At 54.7% G+C, this 17,333-nt stretch overlaps 1 protein-coding gene across 1 annotated transcript; it reads right to left on the reverse strand.

Moving 5' to 3' along the window:
• Positions 1–1,465: 1,465 nt before the first annotated feature.
• On the reverse strand, positions 1,466–16,628 carry LOC119112452 (chondroadherin-like protein). The gene is made up of 4 exons (XM_037236651.1): positions 16,540–16,628; positions 3,275–3,407; positions 2,436–3,136; positions 1,466–2,102 (listed from the first exon to the last, which is right to left on the reverse strand). The coding sequence occupies exons 1-4, from the start codon at positions 16,626–16,628 to the stop codon at positions 1,466–1,468; spliced, it is 1,560 nt and encodes a 519-aa protein (XP_037092546.1).
• Between the last annotated feature and the right edge of the window lie 705 nt (positions 16,629–17,333).

A 17,333-nucleotide genomic window follows, 5' to 3' on the forward strand; every position in this document is an offset into this window, starting at 1 on the left:
AGTCTGTCAGCTGACTGATGTATCCTTACGTCTGTCAGCTGACTGATGTATTCTTAGTCTGTCAGCTGACTGATGTGTCCTTACGTCTGCCAGCTGACTGATGTGTCCTTACGTTTGTCCATTGTCACCTGCTGCAGGGATGCTGCAAGAGTTTGGGCAATGACGCTCAAGTCAGGCAGAAACATAGCGCGTGCATTTTTAAGGTTGTCTGGCACAACATTTGCTTAGCCTTGGGGAGGGTAGGGTTCCAAGGCTGGTGCCACAGCGCCAAAGTTAGGTGAACTTAGTGCGTATTCGTAACTGCATCGACTGCTACAGTAGACGTTTGGTGACTCCTGTTCGCGCTGCGGGAAGCTGACTGAAATCTCCGTCGCGTTGGTTCGCCTCGATGACATCAGCCGCAGCGGTTCCATTAGGTTGGGTTCCGACAATGTCAGGGACTCGGCCGGAAAACCCGTGCGTGCAGCGCCGAGGCCCCGGCCCCGAGGCCCCAGCCCGCGGCGCCGAGGCCCCGGCCCTGCGGAGCTGTGCCGCAGCAGCGTCTGCTGTAACAGGCAGCGCCTGGAAATCGGTACAGATGCAATGACGTCAAATGATTGATGGAAGCAAGGACGACATCAGGGTATTGGTTTTTCGGCGTTATGTTCTTACAAGCTGACAACAACTGACAATAATCGACCTTCAGTGCAGCAGGAGGTACTGATGCAACGAAGGCATTGAGCAAACATTGGTCGTACTGTCAATTCTCAGAGGTGGGAACAACACAGGCTGCCTATCAGGCCTGGCAGCCTCATCTTCGCCTGACATGGTGATCTATTAAATAGCACAGACCGAAACACCATCCTTTATTAAGAACCACTTTTTACATCCTTTTCGTTTTCATCCATTCCGCACAGCAACGCAGCAGCAAACAAGTCATCCAACCTCTCCTGTGCATTTATAAAGCGCTGGTGCATCGAATGTTAAGCGTAGTGTTTGGCACATTAATTCACTAATACTTGGTGCTTAAGTGCGGAAGTCGCAGTCCATGTTCAGGTTATACGCCGGGACCAGCAGCTCCGCCGGACGTGCCGGTCGCGACTGAGCCACCGTCCTAGCTCTTCAGCTCCTGATCAATAATAGGCAACGTCTCGATATCGACTGGGTCCGCCACTGACTGGTCAGTGCGCATGACCATGCCGTCGGCGACGTCTCCTTGCGACACAGCGACACCTGTCGGCTCCTTAGGCGCCGCCGATGTCGGGCGCTGGGCGCCGGTGGCGCTGGCGTCTGTTGGACGGCGCGCTGGGACGGGTGTCCCGCGCAGGCTGGCACAGTCGCACTGCGGCTGGCGGGACGGGCCGCGCGATGTGTGGAGGCGGGGCCCGGCGGCCGGCGTCGACTGGCGGCGTGTGCGGTGCGTCGGCCGCGGGGTGCATTGGCGCGAGCAGGGCGCCGAGCCGCGGCCGGCGCCGCACGGCGACTGTCAGCTGCTGCCCGGCTGGCTGATGAGCGGACTGTAGAAGTTCTCCAGCGGGATGCTGGCCGTGTCTTTGTCGACGTCGTCGTAGAGTCGGCTGCGGTAGCGGCGCGCCGCCACGGCCAGCAGCGTCAGACCGGCCAACACCAACACCGCCACACCGGCCACAGCTGCCGCCGCTGCCGGCCACTCCCGTCGGATGCCCTGTGACATGAAGCTGGCGTCGCGCGTGCGCACGTGCGTGCACGAGATACGTACGGGCCGGCCGTGGCGGTCGTGGTAGCTGAGACAGAACTGGTAGCGCGTGTCTGGCTGGAGCGCGCTGATGGTGTATGAGCGGCTGAAGGGCGTGACGGTGCGCGACAGGTAGTCGCCGCCCTCCGCCGCGCCGCTCTCGGCTGAGTCGTCCGCCACCGCGCGGTACATCAGCTCGTACTGAGGGAAGTTGTTACGCGCCGTGCCGTTCCACACGAGGGTGACGAAGCGCGACGAGACGCCGGTAGCGAACAGGTGGATGTCCATCTCCTGGACGCGCACTAGCACCGAGGTGTTATCGGAGCCGCGCGAATTCTCCGCCAGACACCAGTAACGACCAGCGTCAGCCTCGTGCACATGGCGCAGCACGAGCGTCCCGGACGGACGGCTGGCGTTGGCGTGCGGCGGCAGCCAGCGCAGGCGCGGCTCGGGCCGGCCAGCGGCGCGGCACTCGAGCGTCAGCGGCTGGCCGATGTTGAGGCGGCGCTCGGCCGGGCCCAGCGGCACCAGCGTCGGACCACAGCTGGTGCCGAGCGACGCCGCGCCCACCTCGTCCAGCCGACGGCCGCGCAGCGGCGGCGGCGCCGTGCACCGCGTCCGCTCAGGTGTCGCTAGCCGCGCGCTGCCGCCGCCGCCGGACGCCAGCCAGGCCAGCACACAATCACAGCGCAGAGGCGTGTCGTGCAGTGAGAGCTCCAGCGCTGCGGCGCCGGCCGCCCACGCGCCGGCCAGGCTCGCCAGGCTGGTGTTGTGCAGCAGGAGGCGGCGGAGCGCTGGCGCGCGCGCCACAAACCCGGGCGCCACGTAGCGCAGTGCCGTGTTGTCACAGAGCCACAGTACGGCCAGCCGCGGCAGGTCGGTAAAGGCGCCGTCGTCGATCAGCTGCAGCTCAGGCAGCGCCGCCAGCTGCAGCTCCCGCACGTCCAGGCGGATAAAGGCACCGGCCTCTATCTTGGTCAGCGGGTTACCGCCGAGGTTGACGAGGTCGAGACCGGCGGCGCCGCTCAGCGCCGCGGAAGGCACGACCGCTAGCCGGTTGCGGCTGATGTTGAGCATGGCGAGAGCGGTCGGACCTCGCAGCGCTCCCGCGTCCAGGCTCAGGATCTGGTTGCCGGTCAGGTCGAGCCAGCGCAGCGCGGCCATCGCGCCGAACACGTTGGCGGCCACGTGATGCAGCCGGTTGTACGACAGATTGAGCGTGGTGGTGTTGACGAGCGGGCGGAACCACGCGGCCGGCAGGGCTGTCAGGAGGTTGCCGCTGAGGTCGAGGGCCGTCAGCGCTGTACACTCGGCCAGCGTCTCCTCCTCCATAAAGCTAATCCGGTTGGAGGCCAGCACCAGCTCCCGCAGCCGGCCCAGCCCTCGGAACGTGTCCCGGTAAACGGTGCGGATTTGGTTGCGCGCCAGGCTGAGGACACGTAGCTGGCGGAGGTGGCGCAGCGGCGCGCCGCGCGGCACCGCCTGCAGCCGGTTGTTGTCCAGCCGCAGCTCGCGCAGCTGGTCGAGCTGGCCCAGCTGCGCCAGGCCACCGCGCAGTCGGTTAAAGGACAGGTCCAGCACCTGCGTGCCGTTGTCCAGGGCGTCGGGGAGGGCGGCCAGGTCCCGCTGGCGACAGACCACCTGGCGCAGCGGCTGGCCGGAGCGCGCCGTCGGCGACACCGTGCAGCGGCAACCGGCGGGGCAGGCAACCTCGCTGTCGGCCACCAGAGCGGCGACACCGGTCACCAGCAGCGCCGACCGCAGCATGGCTGCAGCCGCCAGCTCCTCCCCGCTCTAGAAGCAAGGAGCGCACGTTCACACCAGGCCGTTACACTGGCGCGGTTCTAGAGCGCTCGCACGAGACCGTTACACTGGCGGGGTTCTAGCGCGCTCGCCTGAGGCCGTTACACTGGCGCGGTTCTAGCGGGCTCGCACGAGACCGTTACACTGGTGGGATTCTAGCGCGCTCGCACGAGGCCGTTACACTGGCGGGGTTCTAGAACAGTGCACTGGGGCGAGACGAGAGGATTACAAAGAGAGACGGATTGGATGGCGACGCCATTCTTTCCATGGCTTCGGGCTGGCTTTCGCCGCGCGTGTGGCAACAAGAGGGCGCTCGGTACAGCCACGTGCAGTGGTTGTAATGTCTTGCATTCACCTGTCGGACATTTCACATTGTTTACTGTTTGTCGGCTAAGCTCTTGCATAAAACGTGGCAGGCACTTCTTTGTTAAAAATAGCACATATCAAGCACAAATAGCACTTTCTTGCTTTCTTTATCTAGAACAAACCGGAAAACAGTGGAGTGTGGAGGAAGCAAGTCATGCTGCATTGTGAAGCAAGTCATGCTCTATTGTGAAGCCAATAAACTGAAAGAATCAGTCACCGAATAAACATCGGACTGCACCGAATAAACCATCGCACCGGAGCTACTTATGTTATATTGGTTAAGAGGACCCTTTATCAAGATATTAGTATCGAATACTTTGCTGCAATTTTCGGCGTTCCAGAGATGCTGAGAGTTCCGTAGATTGTACGTAAATTGTAGATCACAATGGGTCGGACAAGTGTATTGATATAAGCAGCGCACGTCATCTGTCTGGGGATACGGGGTGGAGCCAGAATTCACAGGGGAGGGGTTACCGTTCTTTGCGACGGCGGGGTAGTTTTTTTACGAGCGAGCCCCTGGCCCATTGTCATTGACCTGCCCACGCACTGCGCACAGACTAGCATGCTCGAAACACGTAAATAGGTGAGCACGTAGCGTGTCAATGATGAAGGAACTATCGATGGCAGTTTGTCCCGGGGCCTTAAAACATTGTTCAGCTGCTTACAGTGCATCTTGACTCGGCTATCTGCCAGCCTTGCTGCCAAATTACGGCTGCTGAGCGCTTCCAGCCGCTGCGGGTGGTAATGTCCATATGATTCAAGACCAAACCAGTTTACCTGATTGACAGATTCTGGAATTGCATTGAGAATATTTTGGCGAAGAGCTGCGTTCGAATCCGATGTGTTAGGGGGGGGGGGGGGCTGAAGCCCCGTGGACCCAGGTGAAAACGACCTCATGTAAGAAATAAGTACCTCTGAACCCGTTATGAAATAAAACCGCACATTCAGCAGGTAGGACCGGGATGAATATTTTACCTTTGCGAGTTTCAGACTTTCAACAAGAACGGATTCACATTTTCGGCACCACGAACTCGTAATGCGTAATGAATGCCATCGTGAAATGTGTGTATGTTTACGTATGGATGCGAAAACTTGATGGTAGAATGTCTATCGGTGGTTTAACGGCTTATACGTGCAGAGGAATGTCTTAAAATTTCACAGGTGAAAGATATGCCACAGTCTAACGTTTTAACAGCAGCAATGTTTTTGAAATACTTTCGAAAATATTTCACAGCACACGGCTGCGCCCGCGCGTCCGGTGCCCGCCGTCCAGTGTTGCTAGCTGCTGTAGTGGGCGGCCAGTGCCGCCAGGCTTAACCAGGGCTCAGTCCGACACGGAGCCGAAGGTTTAGTGCTGGTGGCCTCTGGCCAACATAGGGGCTTTCGATGTGCCACGGGGTCCCAATCGATACAAGAGGCCCTTTGAGTAGCATGTGAGGGGCTGGGTCCACAGGTCGGGGTCCCTAATACAACTTACGACCAACCTTTCGGGATCTTCGGGCCCTCCAATCAGGCTCTTGATCTTCAGCTCCTCCGGGCTCTCTGGCCCCTCCGGACTTTGAGAGGCACGTTGAGAGGGGGGCCGTAGGCCAGAGGCAGCGTGTTGGCTGTGCCTCGCTGTCTATACCACTGGATCGGTGTTGATAAGCCACGTTTTTAGCCTCATTCCTTCAGGTTTTACTGACAGTGACAGTTTTGCTGACTGATGATGTCAGCTATTCAACATGCAGCCCCAGGTGGTTCAACAGCAGTCTCACGGCACGCAAACGTTTCCATCATTTGTTGAGCAGATCACGTGGCTTGGCCTGTGCCTAACGGTATGCCTGGGTTAACGACTGCGCCATTGTTTGGCAGAAGAGCAGCGTCTCGCGCCAGCGGGTAAGGAGATGCCTCGTAGCCAGAGGCGCGGTGTATGGCGATAGCGGGCGAGGCCCTGGTCGGTTGGGGCTACTCGTGCTTCCTCAGCACGCTTAACGAGTTCTGTGCTGCCAGCTGGTGTTAGCGCGTCAGCTGACTGTCGTGTCGTGTGACTGGTGACTGTATGTGTCAGGTGACTGTCGTGTTGGGCCAGCAGTGTGTCAGCTGACTGACGTTTTGGGCCGGTAGTGTGTCAGCGTTGAAATGAACTGATACAAGAAGTGCCAAATTTTTCTTCGGACAACAATGAGGTATGTAACACAGTTTTCACCATGGATGAGGTCCAACAGTTCATTACATCGTAAAGAAACGCCTCGATAGGCCAGATAAAATAAATTATGCTTTCTTCGGACACAAAGAGTTAGAGGAAGTTTTTAAAATGTTTCGTTATATATGATGTTCGGAAAACTTTCCGGTCCAGTGGAAACACTTCACTATTACTCCAATTATGAAGCCTGGCAAACCGGGCGATAAATCTGACTCGTATAGACCGATTCAATTGACCCAGTGTTTCAGCAAATTAATGGAAAGGATGGTGGCCAAAAGCTTTTCATGGTGCATAGAAAATAACATGATATCAGAGTATCAATGTGCTTCTAGGACGGGAAGATGCACCTCTGATCATCTAATTCGACTGGAGTCTGAGGTCAGAAGAGGTTTTTTTTTACCATAAATAGGCATTAACGGTCTTCCTTGAGCTAAAGAGCGCATATAACCTGACTTCGAAGGTGCCACTCCTCACGAAAATGTACCGGCTCGGTTTCCGAGGCCACTTAATGCATTACCTAAAGTCTTATCTAGACGGTAAAACCTTCCAGGTGCAATGCGGTGTACTCTACAGCATATATGAACAAGAAAATAGACTTGTGCAGGGTGGGGTGATATTCCCTATTCTGTTCAACATCACGATAAATGACATTTTTAATGGTGCCCCTAGAAATATGTCCAACGTGCTGTATGATGACGATTGAGCCTGGGTGGACCACTGGGGGCTTGTTTTTTTCGCCTTCAAAGTGCAGCGCATTCATGACCAGCCTGTGATTTATTCTGAACATGTACAATTCCTCGGAGTCATGTTGGACTCCAGACTCACTTGAATAAACATTTTGAGCATACCAAGGCAAGGGCTTTAAAAAGAATATCAATTCTAAAATGTCTGGCTGGCCGACGTTGTGGCACGGATAGAGCCACCCTCATACGCATCTACAAAGCAATGATCAGGCCCACTTTGGAGTACGCATGCCCCATCCTAGATGGGCCCAATAACACAGCGATCGAGTCATTAGAACGTATTCAAAATGTGTCCTTATGTATAGCAACGGGGGCGTTGAGAACTTCGCCTATCGTTCCATCACAGGCCAAAACAGATATTCTTCCCCCTCGATTTCGACGACATGAATTGACAATAAGATGCTGCATGAAGGCACGGGGCGAGGACAATCATCCGTGTCAGAGGCTTACCACTGAAACGGCTTCTTCACACCAAGTGGAAAGAGAATATACGAAAAGAATCTCTGGTTTTCCACTGTGCGAAAGAATGACAAGCATCTGTAAAGAGATAGAATTCGACTTCCCCATGACTTAGAGTCAAATAAATGTCCCATGCCACCTTAGAAGCTACGCAAATGTGAAACCAAAAAACTCACGAATGAAAATAAGAGTACTCTGAATGTGTGTCAAATGCAAAATGACCTTTGTGAACTAAGAATGGATACACCTGATGTTACTTATGTTTCTACGGACGGTTCAAAAACTACTTGGGCAGTGGGCGGTGCCTACGTCCACGGAGAAAGCTACGCTCAATTTATTTAAGCTGCCGGAAAACTGTTCAGCGTTCGTTGTTGAAACCGTGGCTTTACCTCAGGCAATGAAATATGTGGAAAGCAAGGGTATACCAAAATGTGTAATATGCGCTGATTCTTTGTCGGTGGTCACTGCACTGAAAATTCGACTTCTAACCATCCAATGGGGATAAATATTTTGGAACCTCGCACCGTTTACTGGAAAAAGGATACGAGATTAAAATCGTGTGGATTCCAGGTCACTGTGGTATCGAAGTAAATTAAATAGCAGGTGCGCAGGAAAAAGCGGCAGTGCTGTTAAACGAAATACTTAAAAACCCAAATAAGATATAGAGAGTACCTGCCGACTTTGCACTCCGCCATGAGAAATGTTTTCAACAAAACCTGGCATTGGCACGGACCACATACAACACTGAAAGTGGTAAAGAGGAATGTAGGACAATGGAACTTCCCAACGAGGACCAACCGGCGCGAAGAAATCATCCTATGCCGACTACGACTACGACTAGGACATTCTAGATATACCCATTCTTTCCTCATGGATCAAGAACTAAGACCTACCTGTGAGAGTTGGGTATGCCCTCGACCAGTACTACGCAAGTTTGTGGAATGCCCATAGTTTGCGCGTCAGCGACGGGGTATTGTGGAAATCTGTCACAAATATGGAACGCCACCTTGTATGAAATCGCTAATCGGCAATGATCGTCCGGCCCTCATTTTCGAATTGTTTAAATTCTTACGCCTTTGCAAGCTTTTGAAGAAAAAACATAGTGCTAGTACATACTTCCGCGTGAGCATGTATGGCAAACCTGAAGGTTGTATGAAAGTATGGTCTTTGATGTGTATGTATGCGTTACTTCTCTTTGTCTTTCTTGTGTTGCACCACGTAATATGGTTGCTGTGTGTGCCGTTGATCAATGATTTCAAGTTCAATGCCATGTCACAAATGCTGCGCTCGTGTCTTGCGAGGCATCGTAAGTGGTCATGTGTGGTGGACGGTGGTATGAAAGCAGTGACTGATGCATGTCTGTACGTGTGTGTGTGTGTGTGTGTGTGTGTGTGTGTGTGTGTGTGTGTGTGTGTGTGTGTGTGTGTGTGTGTGTGTGTGTGTGTGTGTGTGTGTGTGTGTGTGTGTGTGTGTGTGTGTGTGTGTGTGTGTGTGTGTGTGTGTGTGTTTGTGTGTGTGTGTGTGTGTTTGTGTGTGTGTGTGTGATCATGTGAGTGTGTGAGCTTGCTTCTATCTTTATCATTTTGCTATAACTTTGTGTTGCTTTGTAGTTAAGCATTAGCAGGAAAGACCCCGTAGTGGAGCAAAAAACGATGAAATTCCCGCAATCAACTTGTCGGACTGAGGGAACCGTAAGCATGAACGCGAACTGATCGATTAGGTAGCAATATATAGATATTCAAATGCGACGCATGGAGAGCACATTCCGTGCCAGAGTGCTGATAGAATGAGTTGCCGTAATTCATCACAAGGTAATGTGTGCTTTGCAGCAGCACCTCCGTCGGCAAGCAAACGTGTGTGCCGCTGCGATCCATGTCGTGTTGTGTGTCGCTGAATTTACGAGATCTTGTGTTAGTGTTTGAGTGTGGAACGAATGAGGTGATCGAAGGAACCAGGCCTGCTGGTGTAAACGAGTAGTTTCCCTCTATGCAGTCACACAGTTACTCCTAATCCTATAGCTCGAGGGTCAGCAGTGTGTCAGGTGACTGTCGTGTCGGGCCGGTAGTGTGTCAGGTGACTGTCGTGTTGGGTCAGCAGTGTGTCAGGTGACTGTCCTGCTGGGCCGGCGGCGTGCGCCGGCCGCCGTGGCCGTGCAGTGCAGGGCCCAGGCCGGGCGCCGGCGGCCGGGCGCGGCCAGCGCTCGATACGGGGCCGCCGGCCGCCAGCGGCGGCGGACGCGGACGCGATCGATGGCCGTCTGGCCAGAGCAGTCCCTGACGAGAGAAATCCGCATCGAGGCAGAGCGAGGCGGTGCCTGGTCAGAGCAACTGGGTGGAAAGGTCTCAGGAGCCAGAGCGGAGGCTGGCCGGCCCCGGCAGCTGTCGGGAGGAGGCCTGTGGAGGCAGAGCTCGGCTGGTGGCCGTCCGCAGGAGGTGCTGACGAGGCAGCAGCAGACACGCGGACACGCGCAACTGCCCCGTCCGGCGAAGGCCAGCCGGCACCGACTCAACAGGCGCCCTGATTGGCAGAGGCGACAGCGCCGCTGATGCTAGCAATCCAGTCTGTCAACCAATAATGGCGGGCGTGGGCTTGGGCCGGCAAACGCCAGTCCTCGCCCCCATCCTGGCGTGTCCAAGTCTCGGCGCGTGCCTTATCATAAGAAATAGGGTCTAGGTCCGGATCGGGGCCCTGAGCCTCCAATCCAGGAGCATTCATATCCAGCAGGATCGCCAGGGATAGGGATATTACGCACCAACTTATCAGGGATGGAGATCGCCAAGGACAGCAATCACCGTAGGCGATAGCCTGTTCTTACCGTACTCAACCCTATCGTATAACCCAATCCAATCCAACCGAATCCAGTCCAATTCATTCAATTCAATCCAATCAAATCCGACTCAGCCGAATCGAACCCAAACCAATTCAACTCACCCTGCCAACCCTGCCAACCCAACCCATTATGATCTTCCATTGAACGTCTGACTCGTCTGATGAATCGTTGGAGGTCCAGGCTTCTTTTCGCACCTTGAAGCGTAGGCGTAAGAACGTTTTAAAAAGTGGGTAAGGGGACAGGCCAGGGGCATGCTAAGAAACTTTTCCTGGGAAGCAAGGCCGGGCGACGGAGATGGGGATGGAGGATTTTGCCCACTTCTAATCTATCATAACACATTTCGGAGATAGGTAGATCTCCCATCGCCGTGCTTTATATACACAGCAGCAGTTATTTTTGGCTTGTGCACGATCTTACCAGCATGACTCAAGCAGCATTCAGAAAACAAGCCTATGCGATTTTCTAAAATTAGCAGCATCTCAAGCAGAAGCAAACTTGAAAGCTTCAAATACGGCTTGCCAAAAATAATGTCATAAAAGCACTGAACCGGAGTTTCCCTTTAAGAACTAAGTCACAGAACGGAGGAATGCCTTCTAGATTTTCCTTGCCGGCGCCGTGCTGCCGCCCAGCGTCGGCGATCGCCGCCTTGCACCGCCGACGACGGCCGCCACTCGCACGGTCGACTGCGCACCGGTCGTGTGACTGCTTTGTTGTATAGTTCTGGATATATGGATCAGCGCGACGACATATTGGTGTGTAAGGCAGGTGGGACGCCAGCGACAGCGACAGCACCTATCTCCGAATATTCCCCACTTCACCCCACCACGGCAGACTATCAAGGTTCTGGAGACTGCCAGCCTGAGACATGAACCTGTCCAGCGGCCGACATTCACTTGAGCCTCCTTCAGCATGATTCATGCAACTCCGCAAAGCTGCCCTGATTACGCCATCTCACTTAGAATTTGTGTACGCAGCCAAAATGTGTGCCAGGCTGCGAACACCATCTGTGATCACTGTCATAGCTTTTTCACCTGACCATCGCAATTCATTTGGAAATATTTCATGTAACCGTCCAAAGGGACTGAGTGAACTGTGTGTAGAATGTTTGGATTGCGCTTTGATATTGAATTAAATAATGAATACTGTTAAATGAGCTTCCGCCCCATGAGACAAACCAATGGCGCTAGGTCCTCAGACGACGGCCGTGTCGTTCGCCGAAGCAGCTACGTCACAGCCTGTTGCAAGCTTGCGGTTTGGTGGTTTATCAATGGAAAATTACCGGTATATGTACGTTTATGCCGGCTCGACTGGCGTTTTCGGGTGGTTTAGACTCCTGACTGTCGTGTCTGGGTGGTTTAGACTCCTGACTGTCGCGTCCGGGTGGTTTAAACTCCTGACTGTCGTGTCCGGGTGGTTTAGACTCCTGACTGTCGTTTTCGGGTGGTTTAGACTCCTGACTGTCGTGTCCGGGTGGTTTACACTCCTGACTGTCGTGTCCGGGTAGTTTAGACTCCTGACTGCCGTACGTGGTAGGTACCTGGCGTTCAGTCCCGGATGTGCCCGAATGTTTGACCCAGAAGGTGCCAGTTGGCGGGAGGTCAAGGGGTCTCCATGGTCATACGACGGGACCGTGTCAATGCATTTGATGACACGTACAAGGTGCCTCCGGATGGCTGCAGCCAAACTCTGCTGTCGTAATGGGCGAGTATGGTGTCAAACAGGTCATTCCACAAAGCGTTCGGAATCAACTAAAAAAGAATAGGCCGAGACATTTGCGAAAAACGCCGACGTGACTGGCGCGGCTCAACACAAGCAGCACTCAGAGGCAGCAATGGAAGGTGATAACCTTGTTCTTAGAAAACAACTTTGTTGGTGTGGGACAACCAAATGTCGCCATTTGTCTCAGTCCTCTTGTCGACATAGGACGTCGGATCGCGGCATCTAGATAAGCTCATTGCACGCCCTGTGCAGCATTTGCGGTATATGGTGTTGAACTGTTTTGCCCCTGTCCGACAAGCGCATCCCCGTCCCTGGAGCCAGAACCACTCACAAATACCTGCGGCAAGCGCGTGGTTTCCGTTCGCCGTTGACCGCGCTGGCTCCCGTGACCTACACAAACGTGCCGGCTCCCTCCTCAAGACTTACTGCAAATACATTATGCAATTGAAACGGCTCAGTACTACCTGACTGACGCATGAGGAATTGGTGCAGTTAATCACATCTTAAAAGCCAAAACACAACGCGCGCCACTGATTGTCCATGTTTGCGTGAGGCCATTTCTTTTACGGTACTCCAGCTTTCGACGAGCCAGGACTGCCTGACCGCTTTGCGACCTGACAATATTATTCGCAAGATTGGTGTCCCCTGACACCGCAGAGCAGCGGAAGGCGGCAGGACACGCGGAGGACTGGGGCAGCGGGCGGGCAACTTCTGGCCAGGATCAACTGGTGGACTGATCGGTGGACTGACTGGTGGACTGACTGGTGGATTGCTGGTGGATTACTGGTGGATTGCTGGTGGACTGACTGGTGAACTGACTGGTAAACTGACTCTTGGACTGACCGGTGGACTGACTGGAGGACTGACTGGTGGACTGACTGGTGGACTGACTGGTGAACTGACTGGTACAGTTACGTGGACATAGTCCAGCTGTGTTGAGTCGTCCTCTTTCGATGTCGTGCGGCCGTGAGCAGCAACCAGAACAGCGAGACGGCAGTAACCTACACGGACCCTGGCAGTATGAGCACGCCAGCATGTTAGCTGCCACCAAGCTGCCAGTCGTGCGATTGTGTTCAACCACAATGTCGTCGCTTGTGCTGCTTGTGTTGGACTTTCTCTGACGAACAATACCGTTGAGCTGCAAAACGGCCAGGCAGTGTCGGCTTGTCAAACGCTGGAGTAGCTCGACAAAACAGCCTCTCACAAATACTGATATTCCCAGCTAGAAGAATGTCCTAAACTTAAAGATCGTTCGATCAAAAAGTAAGCATAAAACGATTATATAACGTAATCCATCCTCAGTGCAGTCAAACCTTACTTAAAACGCCTGATGTTTTCCCAGCGTTGAAAAAGCCCAGCAATGATGCATCGGTCAGGCGAATGGCGTTATGGTGATACCCACCGAAAACGACCACAAACAGTCACAAGCACGTCAGGTATTGGTTAAAGGTGGTACTTTTGCGAAAGCTACGCAAAACACCGGTATTAAGTAGAAGTCTGTTTTTACCTGACATATTTGACTGCAATAAACGCCTATGAGATATAGGTTTTGAGCTTAAGACGGTAATAAAGAATTGTTCCTCGTTAAAAAAAAAACAACAACAACAGGGGAACGAAGAGGCAGATGCATTGATTTTTCGGCAACATGCCTTTATCGATGCAAATACTACTTCCGATGTCCATATCAATGAAGGCATGTTGCCGAAACACCAACGCATCTATTTCTCCATTATCCTGGTTTATGCTGCAAAGAATAAGGCTATTATTGCTGTGTTATCTGCATGCATTATGTTTCTCGCAAATGTACTAACAACTTACGTAATTTAGATCTTGAACTTCATGAGCGTTAAAAAGGCAGAACGGAACTTTCGTGTTAGAGTGACGAGGAGGTTGGCACAAAATGTCCGCATTCGCCCGTACAACATGGGATAGGCGCTGCTATTTATTGCATGAAACCCTTTTCCAACGCGATTTGAGGGCCTGTGAACGGCATAATCGAATATGCATGTTCATAGTAGCACAAATGGAAGCTTAACACAATTTGCACTGAGAAGGTATGTGGGCCAGTCAACTGCTTTACATTGACTCTCCCTGTGGCAACACCGCAAAGCTCGAGCGACAGTGAGCCTTGCACCTCCGGATGCCGGGGACCGTCAACCGACGCCGGCACGCAGATCTAAAGCCCAGGGGCCACGGCCCCTTTGAGTCACGCAGCCGGTGCGCGGACGGCACCTCCGGATGCCGGGGACCGTCAACCGACGCCGGCACGCAGATCTAAAGCCCAGGGGCCACGGCCCCTTTGAGTCACGCAGCCGGTGCGCGGACAATGCGTCCGACTGATCCACAAGTTATAAATGGCCAACACCTGTTGAGGGAGATCCTCTTCATATAGGTGGTGTGCAAGTCACCGTGACGTCGTGGATGGCGGCGCTAGCGGCGTAGCCTCCTCGCGCAGCGACGCAAGCGGCAACCACTTGTCACATCTGCCATAAATGAATGCCCACATTATTGGGTAAATTCTCAACTTCCATCAGCGAATTTCCACAATATGGCGGCTAGCAATCTTCATCGCCGAAAATTCTGTATTAACGACCAGCAGATCTTCGAATTAAGCGGGTCTCGAGGGATATGGCTATGTGAGTGCCCTAACCTGATCTCCAATGTGCCGCTCCTGGAAACCCGAGCCTCTGACGGATATTGTCGGGTCCGATAGATAGCAATTCCCAGGAGCTCTGAAAAGAAGATTGATCCGTAAATGCTATATCACGTTTCTTTCTTTCGACCAATACGAAATGGGGTGTTTCACTATGATGACCTACTTGACAGGTCATCATCCCATGCTATCATAGCGTGCAATAGGCCACTCCGGCCGCCATTAGAGCTATTGATATGCTCCCGTTCTTGAGCTCATCTTTGTCAGCGACTCTGAGCTGCCCGACGCCGCGCCACTCAGTGATGGGGCAGCAGGAGTGCCGGCCGCCTCTCTGCCCGCAGCTGCCGGTCCGTCGTCCGTCCGCCATCCGATCAGGAGCGCACTGACACGGGTCCGAGCGAAGACGACCGGAGCCAGCCGCCTTCTCCCCCTGCAGCTGACCTGTACCCGCAGCCAAGCTTTACCCGCAGCCGACCCCCTGCACAGTCGCCCTCTCCCCGCAGCTGACCTGTACCCGCAGCCAAGCTTTCCCCGCAGCCGACCCCCGCACAGTCGCCCTCTCCCCGCAGCTGACCTGTACCCGCAGCCAAGCTTTCCCCGCAGCCGACCCCCGCACAGTCCGCCCTCTCCCCGCAGCCGACCGCCAGCACAGTCGCCCTCTCCCCGCAGCCGACCCCCGCACAGTCGCCCTCTCCCCGCAGCCGACCCCCAGCACAGCCGCCCTCTCCCCGCAGCCGACCCCCGCACAGTCGCCCTCTCCCCGCAGCCGACCCCCGCACACCCGCCCTCTCCCCGCAGCCGACCCCCGCACAGCCGCCCTCCCCCTGCAGCAGTCCCGATCCACTGCACAAACGGTGTCCGCTGATATGACCTGCTCAGGTTTTGGGGACAGCCTAGCCGTGCCATCCCAGGACCAGTGCTGGTCGGGAATGAGGCACGCCCCCGCCCCAGACAGCTGCAGCTGTCGTCGGAGCTGGCCGGCTTCCGCCCCAGATAGCTGCAGCTGTCACCGGAGCTGGCCGGTACGGCGACAGACGCTGCTCGAGAGACGAGCAGCTGCCACCGGATCGATGCCGCACCGAGTCTCCGAGACGGAAATGACGCGATGAGTCGATCCAATAATCCTGCGTGTCGCACGGATCGTGAAGCAAAGACCAAATGACAACTCGGACACGGAGTCGTCGACCAAGTTTACAAGAATATGCTGTCACGAAAAGCTGAGGAGCGCCAGCCGGCCTCCGAGATCGCTGTACCGGCAGCCACGCGCCGAGACTTGGGCCCTCTGAGTTACTCAGCTGGCCCGGCCAGAGCGCTGGTCCCAGGGTCGACCGAGCTGATCCGTCCCAGCAGGCGGGCCCCGTCGCGCAGCGAACATAGCTCTCCCAAATAGGGGAGACCTTCCTAGAGGCACCTTGAGCTCGTTGGCAGTCGGTGGATGCTGTACTGTCGCAGCATGTACCTCGAGATGACGCATCAGCTGAGCAGTAATCAGCTGCTGATGATCACAACCAACGAGTGGTAACGACTCGTATCCCCTAGAACGCTCCATCTGGCAAAGCGCCAAGTCCCAGTCACCGCAGAGTCAACAGCGAGATGATTTCCTTTCTTGGCAGAGTGCTGGAACTGATAGCGTAGAGCTGAGCATGCAATGCTGGAAACGAGGTCACGTCGGGCTGACTGATGGAACTGCAAAGTTGGGAGACACGAGACGAGATGCAGCAGATCAACTCAGGGGTGCCAGTATCATTGGTGCCGCTGGGCAGGGCTGCCTCAGGCCAGTCCACAGAAGGTCAATTATAAGTAACAAGGGAAAATGATATGAAAGTTGGACTCCTTAGCAACGGGAAGACTGCTGGGGCTCAAACAGCTGGTCGGTAGTGGAGCGCTAATGTCCACAGTAAGACCACACAGGGTGCATGAGAGGGAGCTCGATGTCGCCGCGTGACGTGCCGGAACAGCCAGCAGGGGCGAGCTATCAACGAGGCAACATCTGGACCGACAGGCGGGCATAACTGAGTAGCCGAATATACTGCTGCTGATGGAGCCGTCGCCGTGTCGGAGCTCGACCAGCCGTGAAGCATCCATCACCGACAGGTGGGCATAACTGAGTAGCCGAATATACTGCTGCTGATGGAGCCGTCGCCGTGTCGGAGCTCGACCAGCCGTGAAGCATCCATCACCGACAGGTGGGCATAACTGAGTAGCCGAATATACTGCTACTGATGGAGCCGTCGCCGTGTCGGAGCTCGACCAGCCGTGAAGCATCCATCACCGACAGGTGGGCATAACTGAGTAGCCGAATATACTGCTACTGATGGAGCCGTCGCCGTGTCGGAGCTCGACCAGCCGTGAAGCATCCATCACCGACAGGTGGGCATAACTGAGTAGCCGAATATACTGCTACTGTTTATATATTTTCGCTTTCCTTACCCAACGTGCGATGAACAAAGGCTATTTGGTAATATCCAAATACCTTTCGTTTCTTGCCTGGTGCGCACATGAGAGCATCTTCTACCCGCCAAGTATTGATAGGGAACCCAGTTTTCGGCCTGGCTAATCCATTTGGCCGGTATTATTTTTTCATGTTGCAGCGTATGGGTGGTATTGCATGGATGTATCGAATTTTATACTTTGTTCTACAATACATTCGTGTGTCTTAAGGGACTCTGCTAGCAGGATCCTCACTGACCTCGTCTAGGCAAAATGGTTGTGCGTCATCGCCAGCTGTTACCCGCTGGGCAGTTTTGGCCGGGGATGGCTACCTTCGCCCCATCATTATTGCCGGCGTGCTGGCGGGCCAGGAGTCAGCCGCCTGCTGCGCGCATCAGGCGACGCTGCCGGTCCCGGTCCCGGTCCCGGAGCGCGACAGCCGGCCGGCCGTG

Source organism: Pollicipes pollicipes, unplaced genomic scaffold (assembly GCF_011947565.3).
Source record: "Pollicipes pollicipes isolate AB1234 unplaced genomic scaffold, Ppol_2.1 Scaffold_7261;HRSCAF=8764_pilon_pilon_pilon, whole genome shotgun sequence".
Taxonomy (NCBI): Eukaryota; Metazoa; Arthropoda; class Thecostraca; order Pollicipedomorpha; family Pollicipedidae; genus Pollicipes; species Pollicipes pollicipes.

What these genes read in the sequence shown, in the direction of transcription:
- LOC119112452 (XM_037236651.1), bottom strand. Translation starts at nt 16,628, where the DNA reads ATGGATGCTTCACGGCTGGTCGAGCTCCGACACGGCGACGGCTCCATC. An exon ending in CCCTGGACAACGGCACGCAG is followed by an intron (nt 3,137 to 3,274) that starts GTGCTGGACCTG and finishes CACCTCCGCCAG; the next exon opens with CTACGTGTCCTCAGCCTGGC. An exon ending in CTGGCGAGCCTGGCCGGCGC is followed by an intron (nt 2,103 to 2,435) that starts GTGGGCGGCCGG and finishes CGCCAACGCCAG; the next exon opens with CCGTCCGTCCGGGACGCTCG.